This window comes from Platalea leucorodia (assembly GCF_965183815.1).
Source record: "Platalea leucorodia genome assembly, chromosome: 23".
NCBI lineage: Eukaryota > Metazoa > Chordata > Aves > Pelecaniformes > Threskiornithidae > Platalea > Platalea leucorodia.
The window spans coordinates 1971717-1987025 of NC_138845.1; the positions used below are offsets into that span (position 1 = coordinate 1971717).

Genomic DNA, 15309 nt, shown 5'->3' on the forward strand with positions numbered 1-15309 from the left:
TTACACAGCTATTCTTGACAGCAGAATTACAGAAAAAAAAAAAAAGCTCTTACATCTCCCAGATCTCCACTTCACTAGCGCCTTTCATTCTTCCTTTCTTGGACTACTCTGCAGGCTATCCTCTCATGACGTCAAGTATTCAACAGCAATACTGTTAATTTTTTTAAGCCTGTCAGCTCCTCAATCCAGACCCAGGAGCAGCTGTACCAGCACAACCGAGAGGTTGTCACTTTGCACGGCAAGAGCAACAGAAAGGAGCAAACGCGCTCTAAGCTGTGCTGTTGCCAGATCTTTCATAACCTGAAGCCAAACTCAATTCTAATAGAAGACTATTTACTCCTTCCCCAGTTCTCCACGCCAAGTCTTTCCTTTTATCCTTCTGCCCAGATAGTTCTGTCTCTGCTGGAAGAGGAGTGTGCCTGCAGTGCCGTACAACATGTCTCTGTCTTTCACACCATTTTATTGTCCACAGGAAGGTATTCTGTAATTTTAAACAAGAGAACATAAGAAGTAATTATTTTCCTAAGAGAACAGGCCAAGTTATGGCATCGCGCATGGCATGGAGAACTTTGCCACCATCATCTACCTTGCTCTGTGCCCCGCTGCCTTGTTGCTTTGCCGAATCCATTTAAATCTCTAGAATGTGGAAAAAAAAGAAAGCGTCACCTTTGCTACAGACTCAATGTAGAGGAGAGCGAGCCTCCATAAATAAGCCCCTGAAGAGCTGCCAGTACATGAACTTTACTTCTATTTGGCTTTCCCCATCAGGTTCAACACAAGAAATTACCTTCTCATCCCAGGGAAGTGAATGGCTTGAATATCATGAGCTGTCACACTGCAACACCGATAAACTGAGAAGGATTACTGCAGGTAAGCGTGCGTAAGACAAATCTCTACAACTCTTTGGAGCCAGAGGATCACATTTCGTAGGCCACATACAAAGCCCAAAGGATAGCAGTCAGTACAAAAGAACAATGCAAAGCAAATGGTACATGTTTGGACAAGAACCAAAAAACAAACCCTAACCTGTGTTAAAAAGCCCTTGGAATTAGCGACAGCCACACTTAACAGGCAAGAATTCCGGCCCCCCTTTACAGGACCTACAACAGAAGACTTAGGAATCAGAGGAGGGAGGGACGGAGGGAGAAGGGTTCAGCTTTTCTTTTCTCTGCAAAGTCTCATCTGAAAAATAGCGTCGTTCAGATTTATAAAAATCAGCTTCTCCACCACAAAAGAGGGAAGAAAGAGACACATGCTATTAGGTAAGTAATTACCTAGTAAGATACATGACAGTAATCATAATACATCGAGTATGATTTTGCTAGACCCAAATGCTTTTCTTTATGGCTTCCATGCTATAACCTATAACACTACTAAAAGTGTTTTACCAAAGCTTAGTACAATGAACAATGTTTTGATACACAAAAGCCAAAGGGTAATTACATCTTCCTGTTTGCTGCTCTAGCCAGACATTTTTTTAAAGGCCTACTGCAAAAAGAATTGCCTTGGAAGTCTTTCCAAGGCAACACCAACTCCAAGGTTTTCTATTTTTCTGATTTTGGGGAAATACGAGAGCAAATTAAATATGCTCTAGCACAGGCGGCCATGGCTCTGGTCAAAATTACTAAAACAACGTTCCTAAGTCTTTAACGCTAATGGCAACTAGCTCTACACAATTTTTACATGCTGCAATTTTAAAACAGGACTTAACAAGTAAAGTGTATCAAACGCAGGAATAACTAAACAGAACAGCAATGTTTGTTCAAGGTTTCTAGGTGTGGCTGCAGCCAAGACATAATAGGATTATTTATATCTGACTCATTTGCTTTGTCTTCATCCACGATTCTCCCTGTTTGGGACTCAATAATTGAGTTTTTCTGCACCATAGGACTTTTTAAATTCAGGACATTTTCAAGAGGGACTCAAGAATTTAAAGCAGAGAAGAGAAATTCCACACATACGGTTGGTTTATATCAATACGCGTTCAACCAAAACATACTACCACTGTCATAGCTAGACTTCAGGTTACCTGGACGTGCAGAAGAACACGTAAGCTCCCAGCAGACTGCACAGACATCCATTTACTAGTTATCAGGCTGCACACTTCCAAGTCTCTTCCTTTGTCAGTGATAACGCACCCTCATCTATGGAGCAGAGGGCTGGCGTCAAAAGATCCCAGCTCTGCTGCTGGTTTGTGTCAGCGCGGGACTCACCTCACCTCTGTGCATCTCGGCTTCCTGTCCCTGCACTGACAATAACCACACTTCCCCCTTTTCACCGCAGCAACTTCCAATCCAAAACTGCCCAAGTACGGAGGTTTTCATTCCAATTACAATACGAATTGTTCTTTTTTTTCTAATCCACAAGGGATCACTTAAAGTTTCTGCCCTAAGAATAAACACAAGTCTCAGTCTCAAAAAACATTTACATGAGCACTTTACTATTATGAGATCTACTTTTTGCTAACACAAGACAGGCTTCGGTCTCGTGTTGTTCAGTATTTTTTTCAGGATTGCCACAAAAGGTTAAAAAAATGTATCAAAGTAATTTATAATTTGGTTACCTACAAATGCTTTCACTGCTCATGAAATGAAGCAAATGGTTCAGTATTTTTTTAAGAAACAAAGCTTACCTTCCTAAAAGTTTAACCAATTGCCCTCTCCAATTTGCCAAAGTTCACAGCTTTGCAAAATGCAGAGCTGAGGTGCCTGTGCTCTCCAAGATGGAAAAGAGCAGGGTGCTAAGAGGTGAGAGTACCTTGAGCCAATACTGCTGACAAAGGCTCTGTGAAACCAGGAACGTAGTTCTTGAGGACACACCATAGGAAGACACACGCTTTTCTCCAGCTCAGAGACACAGTACGGACTCCTCGGACTTTTCAGCAACACCCTTCTCCTTTCACATACATAAACAGCACCGCAAGAAGCCCTGCATTTATCCAAGCAAATGCCATCAGTACCTTGCTAGAACCACCCCTAGGGGACACGTAACAATCTCTTTTTTTTTTTTTAATGCCAGAAATGGAACACCTTTAATAGGCATTTTCCGCTTATATTCAATTAAGGGAAGAAAAAAAAAAAAAAGACAGCATCGCTTAATAAGCTGCAGATCTGTTTATTCCTCTAGCAGAACCGCTGAGGATCAAGGACCTTTTATCTCCCGCTCACATCACCTGACGCAGCTCCCCATCGCATGGTGAATAATCACAGGCTGGAATTTGCCGTGTCACTTCCCAGCTCTTGGGAGCAACTCTCCCTCTCCTTACCACAGTGACAAGGCACATTGTGAGCAGGAATGTCAGCTGCTGCTATGCAGCACAAACCCCTGCTAGCTACACATCTTGCCTTCTTGACGGAAAGGCAAAGAGTGACCTTTTACAACTGTTTGTTAACTTTGCTCATACCTCTTTCTAGAAAGTAAGCAGAAAACTTCAAAGCCTCTTTCTCCTCCTCAGGGTTTCTTTTGGCTGGTCAGCTTATCTATGTGATCATTGTTTCCAGAGAAGCACACAAAGCTTCCACAGTGGGTAATTACAGTGAAAGGTGATGATGAAGACGCAACCACTAGGCAAAGAAAACAGTCTTATCAGGACATCCATACTGACACACATGCATTCGCTGCTGTTCCCAGCGAGCAAGTTACAGTATTTCCAGAAAAGGTGCTTCATATTGAAATGGCTCTTCATGTCAAAGATTAATCAGCCCTCTAAATGAAGAGCTGATGCATTAAAGGTACAGGTGGGAGAGCAGGCAACACAAACCCGTCTTTAGCACATCCTCATCTGCCTACCCTTTCTGGAACGGTGGCTGTGCAGCTACGGAATGAAGCCATACATACGGACAGGACCTGAAAGCAAACCTTTCAGCTCTCGAGCTGGTGCTTTATCTACTGTATCATTCCCACTTTAGATCATATCCTTCCGATTTATGGCCAACCAAATGCCCCGTCACAACTTATTTTTTCTGTCCGTTCCAAACTCAGCACTTCTGTCATCTCCCATGGCTTGCCCCGCACAAACGGCTTGTCTTCCTGGCCCCCCCTTCCCTCTCCCAGCGGCACAGCTCAACACCCACCCAGTCACCCACAGTCCATCCTTGCGGCAACTACTGCAATGGCTCATATGGAAAATTATTAGTGGGAAAATACTTATTCTTAGCTTCCTGTAATGAAATTCAGCAGCTCGGAAGGAGGAGCTGGCAGTATCACATGATGACCAATTCCCAACAGAACAGCAGGCTTTGTCTGCCCTACGGAGACGCGTGTGGCTGCAATGACAGCAGTGTCTTCCCTCTGTGCAGGGGAGCTCTACCAGGAGAGGCAGGGATAAAGCAGAACTTCCTCCAGCAAGTTACCTATGCTGCTCTCGGAGAAATTTATTGCAAACGTGTATTAGAGGAACATCAATGTTGCTATTCCTAAATAAGTTTTCTTAATGCAGAGTGAGCTAAAATCTAGAACGGCATGCACTAACTCCTCCTCTTTGCAATTTACGCTGTATTTCCAATAATAGGACGGTTTAGTTTTCAAACTCCTTTAGGACTAAGGCACAGGAACAACATCCCTGTTAAGAGCGGAAGACAGGAAAAACATCCGAAACAATTCTTTTCCACCGCTGCACTTTAGACCTGATGTTTGACATTAGTCCTGATCCCAAAGGCAAAATGGGAGTGCTTTATCCACTAAGTCAACCGGCTCCCACGGCTATAGCCATCCTAAATGGAATGTATTATTCCTGCATTAAAACATATGTTTTTCAAGGCAGCCAGCCATCCGGCTGTTCTGAGAGAGATTACAGAAGACCTAATTTTATCAGGCAGGGATACAATTCTCCTGGTTGTTTTTGCTCCCTAGGGACACGGAGCTGGTGAAAGCAGGTTGCCTGACTGCTGGGGAACAATTCTGAGAGGCTCAGTTGCTGATCACTGAGGCAGTAACTCACATCCTGGGTTCCCAAAATATATTGATGCATGCCCTGTAGGCTCTGTGGGCTCCCGTCCCCACGGAATTCAAAGCCCAGAAAGACCTAGTTTGTATCAGCAATTCTCAAGTCAGCAAGAATTACAAAAAGTTCGTGTTGGCAGAGAAGCGCTAAAACTTTAAGCAAGCTTCTTCCGTCTTTTTCTTTTAATCAGCTTAAGTTACACTAAATAAAACAAGGTGTTTGCTCACAAGAGCAGCAGGAAAGTTAAGTTACTCTTACATCTACTATCTTTGGTATAAGAATAAACACAGGCAGGAGAGATTACATTAAGCAGCGTTTCAGAAACTCTCAGCGTTGAAGTTTGAAAAAATGCAAGCTGATAGAAATAGGCATTTTACTCAAAAAATATTCAGGCGAGAGTAACAACCCGGCATTGGCAAACATTATTCAGAATGAGAAATACAGGTGTGAGGCTTTTCCCAAGACTTTTCATCAAAATGCAATGGGAAAATTCGTGTAGCAGATGGAATGCTGCTGCCTGCAGAGTATCCGTTAGCTATAAATCACTGTTTCCTCACACATGGTGCAAATTTAAAAGTCTTCCATTCTAATTAATAGAATGAGACATCCTGGCCTGATGACTCTTCCCTGATTTCATAAGCTCTAAGAAAAATTTTGGATTGAATCAACCTCAACAGAGGAATGCTTCAGTTCCTCTCACTACTAATCCAGGTCCAAAAAAGCAGCCAAGCAACTCACTGAGAGATTCAGGAAATGCTTTTTATAACTTTGAGACATGGAGTTTAAAGAAAACCATTTTAAGAAATTATCTGAACATTGTATTTGAAACAAATGAAAACAGGATGCTATTCAGCTTCTGCTTGCACCTCTGGGACTTCTCACCATTAGTTCACTCTTTGGCTTCTGAAACTTGCCACTGAATAAACATGATAAATCCAATGAATAGAAAGCTTCATGACAAAAACTAATCAGATAGAGGGAATCAGGAAGGAACCCATCACCCTTTCCACAGCATCGCCAATGGACCAGAAACACGAGGAGTCCTCCACATGCCTGCTTCCCTATGGAGCTCCACGTATGGTCTAGGTAGATGCATGTTTGAAAGACCAGCACTCCGGCTCCATGCAGTTATGCTACCATCCATCCCGTTTGCTACTTAATATTTCATGCCACACAATTTAAAATAGAAAACTGACGATCAGTTATCTAGGACACCACAAAAAGAACAGCAAATGCGGCTTTAGTGCAGATGTGTCAGGCTAACAGGTCTGATTAACACTTCCAGCCTAAGTATCCAGCTGAAACTGCAAATACCTCCCGTACTAGAAGTAGTAAGAATCATAAAAGACAAACCGGGAATCATTGCTACCAGATGTCCCCTCCACCCAACTGAGGAAAACTGGTTCTAACTCTAGCAGACTTTCAGAGAAGCACTCGGGGACGAGGTGGAGGACTCTCTTCAAAACCTCTAATTTCCTCCTCTCCCCAAGGCGAAGGGTCAGAGCTCCAGCTTTTAAAAATAGCCCCAAACTCGCTCCTCATTCCCTAAGAATAAAAGGGACAACACAAAAATATGCACATTCTTTAACTCTCCTCGTTATTCTTTATTATACCAGCCTGGATGCTCCAAAAACATTCCTTTTCTTCACTATGTTTACATGCTTCAATCATGTACCAACAGTAAAATCTACTCCCACTCACAGTAGCCAAAATATTTCTTTCAGTATTTGTGTTTTGCTCTCTCTCTCCAAGCCATTAATCATTTACATCATTCTGCTTTGACCATCTGCATAGTAGACATTCGTGATCATTTTATGGACCTTCTGTTTGATGCGCTGGTGACAAATTTATTACTTTGCTCCTCTCGATCATGACTTGAGCTGTATTTCCTTTTCCTGTGAGACACAGACGTTGCCAGGAACCCATGTGCTACCATGCTTGCATCACTTTTTCCTGGGTTGTAAGGCTTAAGAAAAATACAATATCATCTGAAGCGAAGGCTCTTATCAGAATCTTTGTAAAGCCAAACAAGGCAGGAATGATCGCCTCTGAATTTGCGTGAACAGCTCCCTATGACATGCTCCGAAAGGTTTTGTATGCATTTCAAACCACAGCCTCAGAACTGGACCTTTGTTGGCTGCATACAGAAAGACTGTGTCAAAGCCATACACAGATTTCTCAGCAGATTTGGTACCCATCAGCTGTCAGTCCTGCAGGTAAATTAAGGAAGCAACATAAAAGCTTTCCCATTACTAGTTTTGCCTAATGCAAGACTTGTGGGTGAGAGCTGCATAAATGCACAAAAACCACCTGTAAGTCCTGCTAGCTACAAGACGATCAGCTCCGACTTGCTTACGTTCATAAGCTCCTCTTCAACCTTTTCTGTGCTATAGCTACAGTTCCCCTCTGAGTGGTAGGGAAGAAACTGAAGGGAAACCTTTCTGCTCACTCAGCAAAATCCACATAGCCAGTCCTTACTCGGACAATTACTTCCTCTGACTCTTCTCTAATCTATTTAAATTCTGTGCTTCAGCTACTTAATCTATAAAAAAAGATCCTCGTCTACTTTGATAGGCGCCTGGCAATCAAAAGAATGAAAACTGAAACGCCCAATTTTTGAAAGAACAGAAAAATACCATGATTCCGTAGGAAATTTTCAAGCCAAACAAAATAAAGACTCTACCCACTTGCTTGAGTCAACATGTTTTCTTCCAGTAAGGTTCTATCCTATTTGGCTGGCCTTCAGTCCTGGGTTTCAACTGTTTTGCTGATACTACTTTTTCCACACATGCCACCATCCTTGCTATTTCTTCAGCTTCTGAAAATCCTAATACAAAGCTGCAGACAGAGCCTCAATTCTTCAGTGAGAGACAATCAGCTTTAAAAGGAACAAACACAGGTGCATGAAGCCATTCACAGAAACACCCACACAAAATCACAAACCAGACAGTATGTTTAACTAGGAAAGTAAACAGAAACCAGCTCCTTCTGTACATGAGGCAAGAGCAATGATACGATAACGCTGTCACATAGCCTAGAAGCGACTGAAATTATGTTCAAGGCCTGAGCTGCTAACAGGGGAACTCCTCGTTATTACTAGGTGGAGTTCCCCCTGCCCCTTACCTCATACTTCCATAGATATCACAAGCTGACCTTCACTCCACTAACATCCCTTTACTAGTTAAAAACATCAGACAAGACAGAAACCGTAGTCAAACAAAAACCAGCAGCCAAATAAGCTCTTTAGGAGAGCACTTAACCCTCTCAGAGACAAGCCGGCCCATACACTGCGGCCTGGGAGACAGCTGTCCTACTTTCAAACCAAAGTTCTCGTCGCACCGCCATCTACGTCGCACCAGCAGAACAAACCTTACCGCACAAGCCGTACAATAGGCTCACAACATGCACTGTATAAAACAAATCCACTGAACGTGCTTAATTAGAACCTTTGAATCCGGCTATTCCAGAGTTTCTCAGCTCTATTAACATAGCTGTGATGAGGTTAACGTGAGAGGAGCTGCTTGAAAATGTCACGCGAAGTATAAGAGCACCTCGACAGCCCCAAGCTGAGTGCCGAGGTGCTTTAATACTAACATTTTCAGCTGAATACGGGACAAATTCAGGCCCTTACTTTGTTCTGCGAACTCATCAGCACGCGCTGCCAACATTTTAAGAAACAGCATCATATAGTGGATACAAAGTCACCTTCACACACAGCTGTGGTTCGACCCCAAAGGCGTAAAACCAATCTCCTATACTTACAGAACTGTGAAAACTGGGGTAAAAGTCGTCTTTAACATCCCTGGAACTTTTACTCATGAAAAAGAAGCAGATGCAAATACAAAGACAGCCCTTCCCATCATTAGTGATGCATAATGTGGGTGTTACTGACAGATGAAGAAAAGCACTGGAAAGAAAAAAATCCCAAAAGTGAGAAAAGAAGGAAAACATGAGTAATGAGCAGGTTCCAGGTTTCACACAGTTCCACGTCTCAATTCACTGCTTATATACAGTTATTGTCATTTTAACGTTTTTATTTAGAGGCAACAATACTGATCCCTTCTGTAAGGGAATGAGATGCCTCCATGAACTGCGATGTTTAAGATTTGGATATAATGTACTTCACGTTGACAGAAGACAACTGAATTCTTATCCACGCTTAGAAATAAATGAGTGAGACTCAAATCAATCACTGAGGCCAAATAAAGAGACACAATAAAAGACTAAAAAAAAAAAAAAAAGAAATGCTATTTCTGTTTATTAGTAACAATTACTGTTTCCTGAAACACATTCCACTATTTTGCGTAGACATTTTAAGCGTAGTCAGGAATGGGGCTACTGTTACTTCCATGCTGACCACAAGGCTCAGTAAGGAATAATCCAGGGATGGCAGAGGTATAATTAGTCCTGTTGCTCTGCCCGCACAGATTGTTCCTGAAGAAAGTCTCATGGCTCATCATTGCAAACTATGATTTCTATTTTAAGCATACATTAAACTAATCCTGCTCCACTTTGCATCCTACTTGCTGACACAGCATCTCTCACAACCACAACGCCAGATAAGATTTTAATACTATATTTCCCCTATATTGTTATAAATTCTCTACACCGTGGTGGTTAATGGCAGAAAACTCACTGCGAAGCTCAGCACACAACGTGTTTACGCTCAACGCCTGCAGTCTCCTGCACCTGAAGCCATCTTCCAAACAGTGCTCAGGTACTCCCCACCGTAAGATCATATATCAAGGACAGAGCAACCTCCCAGTTCCTGCTGTCAGGGACCCTGGGCTACTTGTATGAACTCGCTGCAGATGCAGTTCCTCTCCTGTTCCAAAAGCGAGGTGTTCTTACCCAGAAAACCCAACAGAAACATTTCCATAGTAAACAGCCAAGCCTGCAGACAAAGAAAGCTGCAACAAGGGGGTGGGAGAAAAAGGATCAAGTGTTCTTATCTGAGCAACAACTAATCAGTTACACATGAAGCATTACCACCATTTTTAATAAAATGCTTCTGTTCAATGTTGTTTACTATAAAGAGTCCATAGTCACGTTCAGTTGAACAATGCACACGTACGCCTTAAAATCTTTAAGCTTAAGCCTCAAACTAGGGCATATTTTTCAAGAACTATACAATGACATTACCTCACCGACTGATCGGCTCCTTTACAGGTCAGACCTCAGTTATCTCACCAACGAGATACTGGGAAATATGTTTCCAAGAGCTTGGGGACACAGTCACACAAAATTCTTTGTACTCATGGGTTTTTGATAGAAAAAGTGATTTGCACAAACAAATCCATAATAGGCATATTAAGAAATCTGAGTATTAAATCCACAAAGGGACGGTGGATTTAATATTCAGAGAATTACTTACATAACATAGAAAACTTCACTCTATAACACTGAAGTTTAAGCTATTACAGAAGCTTGTTAAAGATTAGCATGATGTCAGAGCCAGCCATTCTAGCAAAAGGATTTAATTTTTTTTAAACTTTGCAGTACTACATATTACAGGGTCGAACTACAATGGGCTTTCAGTATCACAAGAAACAAGTTTCAGAAAACAGAAGCAAATGCTTGAAAGAGTCAGCAAATTCTTAAAAAACATAAAAAACCATTTCATATTACATTTTGAGCAACACGAGAGAATGTTCTTCAGTTCTTTATTATCATGGAGTACCCAAACAAAACACCAGATAGCATTATCACTTTAGTTAAATGTTTACAGAAAGTATATCTGAAAAACATTTGACAAAAAGAAAAAAAAGAACAGCTAACATTAACAGTTTAGCTACAAACAAGTTGCGTTAAGAAAGCACTACCGTGGCCTTTTCATCTGGCAAAACATCGAGCACAATATACCAATGTGGGCAGCGGGGGCTGACAGCACCCAGCTCAGTGAATGAATTCCTAATCTTCGAAATAGTAAACAGGTCTCCTTTATACACTGCACGTTCTGGGACAAAGCGACAGAGTAAAGAAAGATGTTACCGAAACTTGCTTTTCCATAAGTTTTAATACTAGGAGATTATTGCAACCATGCAGTAAGCCCCCCTGATCATGGCATCCAGTTCCTTACCCTGACGGAGGGAGGAAATTTAAAGATATGCAAAACAGAGCTACCTGCTCTGCAACTTTCACCCTCCACCTCAGATTCATCCCTCGCCCTCCGGCTTCGCGAGGGAACTTTACGACAAAGCTATATTGAGAACAGCATTTTAAGCACTGGGAAACAAAGACATACCCATGCAAAAAAGGAAACAAAAAAAAGCGCATGCTCTGTCCCGATTATGGCTACGCAAAACAACTTATTCAGAAAGTGAAAAGAACACCGGGTATGTCTTCGTTATCTACCCGAAGTTCCTTCGTCTCCCCCACCCCAGGACCCCTGGCCGTCCCGGGGGTCTCTCCCTCCCGCTACACGTCCTGAGCTCAGCAACTACAGAAAAGAGGCCGCAAGGAGGAAAACCCTCCCGAGGGGGATCACCCCCGAGGGGCAAGGGGACCCCCGGGCGCAGGCGGGGGAGCCCCCCGCACACACGAAGCGCCCAACACTCGTCCCCCCCAGCCCCAGCCGCAGGCAGGGCCCTTCCTCCCCCGACGCCGCCGGCCCCCGCCAGACACCGGCCCCCTCGGGCAGGCGCCCCCGAGCCTCATCCGCCGCCCCCGGCCTCCTCGCACGGAGCCTCTCGGAGCCCCTCGCCCGCACACAGACGCTGCCGGCCCCCTCACAGGGAGCCTCCCTCGCAGCCCCCTCACACACCCGGCCCTCGCCCGGGCCTCCTCTCCCACGAACCCACCCCAAGCCTCGCTCCTGCCCCCCCTCGCCCCGGCCCCCTCACACGGAGGCTCGCCCCGCCCGCGCCGCGGGAGGCCCCGGGGCAGGGCAGGGCAGGGCAGGGCAGGCGGGATCCCGGCGCGGCGCGGCCCGGCGCTCCTCACCTTCGGAGAGCTCCAGCTCCAGCTCGGCCAGCTGCTCGCGGACCTCGCGGGGCAGCGAGGAGACGCCCGCGGCCACCGGCTCGGCCATGGCGGGCGGAGGGGAGGACGGGGGGGGGGGAAGGCAGGTCCGGCCGCCGGCTCGGCGCGGCTCCGGCTCAGCGCCGGGGGCTCCGGATCGCGGGCGCAGCGGGAGCGGCCGCCACCTCCGCCATGCTGAGCCCCAGCGCCGCCGTCACGTGACGGGGCGGTGCGCCCGCCTCGCCTCACCGCCGCCGCCGCGCGCCCCCCCGCGGCCCGGCCCCGCGCCGCAGCCCCGCCGCTCGCCGCCCGCCCCCCGCCCGCTCCCCCACGGACCGGAGCCGCTCCGGCGGCCGAGATCCGCTTCTCCCCCGCCCGCCGCGGTGCGGGACGGCCTTAGGGAGCGCCCCCGGGCGGGACGGAGCCCCCTCCGCGGGACCACGAGCCCCCGCGCTCCCCTCAGGGGAGGCCGCCGCTTCCCGCCTCCCCTCAGGTGCCTCCAAGGGCCGCCCCTTCCCGCGCTTCCCTGAGGGGAGGAGGCCCCAGCGCAGGGGGAGGCACGGCCGCAGGCCCCCCCGGCTCAGACGCAGCTGAGAACACCCTACAACCAACCACAAAAGCCTTTTCTGCCTGTCCTGTTGAAGAAGAAAGTTTACCTCAAACTCGGCTCCTCAGCTAAGGCTGCGGGATCGCTGCGCCGAGGTTGTGACCGCGCTCCGGGACCCCCTCTGCTCTGCTAACGCCATCCCTCAGAGCGGGCAAAGGCCACGAAGGGCAGGGGCGCTGCAGGGCAGCGGCTATTTGCTACAGTACTTGCAGGCTGGAGAACGGGAGGTATCTAAAGGAAAAGAACAGAGCCGGTTCAACAGCACAACAATGAAGAGCTTGGGGTTTTTTTTTGTTGTTTTGTTTTTTGTTTTTTTTTTTTTTCTTTTAAATCAGCTTTATTTTTCTAACTGTTATTTCAATTTCCCATAGCACCTTGGCAATGTCAAAAACAAATACAAATACATGTATTATCATTTTAACATTTAAAGCATGAACCTACTTTACACAAATTTTGTTTTGGACAGTTTTGACAACAGGAATATACCAGAACAGACAAAGTATAGAAGCCAGATAGGTTGCTTTTTTTCTCCTTTCACTGAAGCCCTACCACTTTGAAGAGAGATCATAAATGCCAAGGGGAAGCTGGATTCATCCGGGAGGAACAAGATGTCTGTCGTAACTTGAGCTCAATATATTATCTGAATATTTTGTATTCTATAAAAATTAGAACAAAAACCATTTATGCACAGTCTGTTTACATTTGAAGTTGCATTTTTGGAAACTGTATCCATAACTGAAGCTCCATAAAAATAAACCTCTGGTTCTTAAATATAAAATTTTAAAGTTGTTACAGGTTAGTTTGCAGATGGATTTTTCAGAAATAAGTTGCTTTAACTCCATTTCAAGTCCTCCCAACTGTACATTAAAAACAGACTCAGTTAACCTCTTGAAGTGCCTATGCTAAAGGCACTGAAGAGAAGAGCCAACTAAAATACTACAACAAACCAAAATTATGTACCATCCTAAAGGAAGCTCAGACTATATGTAATATATACACACAAAGAAGAGCATGATAAATCATTCAGATTAATGGCAACAATCTTATGTTTCAGAAGGAAATATCAAAATTAGAAACAAAAATTCTATTGCATATCTGTAGTAATCAAGGATTTACAAAAAAACTTATCAGAAGCAATTTCCCCCCGAAGTGCATTTCTGTTGCATCGTCTGTAATACAATGGCGCATTTTACAAATTTAAAATATCATCTGTACATACCAGATATTTTACCCCAGGTGAACACTCACTTGGGGAACAGTAAAAATAGCGGACATTTTCAAGACAATTAAGCTGATATTGACAAAGTAGTAAGGCCATAGCTATTGAACTACAGTAAAGCATTGATTAAGTCACTTATTTGCTACTGATCTGCCACAGTATCATCTTTCTCTTCTGGTTAATAGAGTGGGTTACTTTTTTTTTTTTTAAATTCTTTTTTTGTTGTTTTTTGTTTGGTTTTTTTTTTTTTAACCTACTGCTAAAACTGCACCATCATACTGTGCCAGGCTAACTTTAAAAAAAAAAAAAAAAAGATAGCAGGAATGTAAGATACTATAAAACTAACTTAATTTTAGAAATCAAAAGGAAAAAAAATTTTGCACTTTTAATTTTACTATCACATGCAAATAATTACTTCTCTTTTCACTCCCCAGCAGAAGTACAAGAGAGCGGCCCAATCTTTTCCACGCACAATAATTTGGAAAAGAACTTAACTGGGGAAGTACACTTCTGTAGCTAACAAAAGTCAACAATTCTGAAAAGAAGTCACAGTTCATAAAACTGAAAGTTACGTGTGATTTGCACCTTCTGGTATTTAATATCAGCAGAGTAGGAAAACTTGTCTTTACATCATGTGGTACGCTACCAAGGAACCACGGAGAGCTGTTCTTTGTCGCTTCAAGCGCGCGCTGAACACGGCTGTTGAACGAGGGACAGTTTCACCTCTGCTGATAGAACGACACAGCTCCAAGGCAATCAGCGAGCTGTACCAGCAGCCGGTCCGGCGCCCAGCCCATCGCCTTGTCCCCGTTTCCCCGGTCTGTCAGAAGGGGCAAACCCGGCGGGGAGAGACGCGAGCTCGCCCGCGTCCGTTACGGGATGAGAAGGTAGCAGCTAGCCCGTCTAAGTTACACGTTTGCCATGCAATACAAGTACTGCAGGAGAACTTGCACACAAAACTATGGTTTTCACAGCCTTTATATTTACTTGGTTATTCCCCCCCCCCAAAAAAGAATAGAAAGGAAAAAAACCAAAACCACAGTTATAAATTGCAGCGGGGGAGGGGGGAGAAGGGAAACGCTAATGTTAAATCTTGCACGCAGGTACTAAATAAATAATTACGAGCGCCCTAATCCGATAGAAGTTTGAATACGCTGGAAAAAGCCAACAGGTTTACAGACTTATTTGCATACACTGCGCAAGAGCCATAATCTGCTGCTGGAAAACGCACACCCAGGACATACACAGCATCTTTTCCACGGTCAAGTTTTTCCAATCACCTTACGAGAAAGATTAACCTGCAGGTTTGGTTTTGTTTTTTTTTTTTCCCACATCTAATAAATGAAGAAGTTACATTTCACAACTGTTAAAAAATTCAGATACTTTCAGCACTACAAGGTTATTCTATGCGCTGCACGGCAAGCGGACGCCCGCGTGGACCAGAACCGGCACGCCGCCTTCGCCACGGAGGCCGGAGACCCCCGCCTGCACGAGCCCCCTCCCGAAGAGCGGGCAGCTTACGGCAGCCGTGAGCATCCCCACGCCTACTCAGCTCTGCGGTGACCGCGCACGTCTATCCTA

At 44.8% G+C, this 15309-nt stretch overlaps 1 protein-coding gene across 3 annotated transcripts in view; it reads right to left on the minus strand.

Moving 5' to 3' along the window:
• DIP2B (disco interacting protein 2 homolog B) overlaps positions 1–15192 on the minus strand; it is a 72631-nt gene extending 57439 nt beyond the window's left edge. For 2 of the 3 annotated variants that reach the window (XM_082332446.1, XM_082332445.1), the window contains exon 1: positions 11885–12090. In XM_082332446.1, coding sequence (XP_082188572.1) covers positions 11885–11972 — 88 coding nt within the window. In that variant the 5' untranslated portion in view covers positions 11973–12090. Of the gene's footprint in view, positions 1–11884; positions 12091–12558 lie in introns of those variants that run through there. The other variant, XM_082332444.1, reaches the window with a different exon arrangement.
• Between the last annotated feature and the right edge of the window lie 117 nt (positions 15193–15309).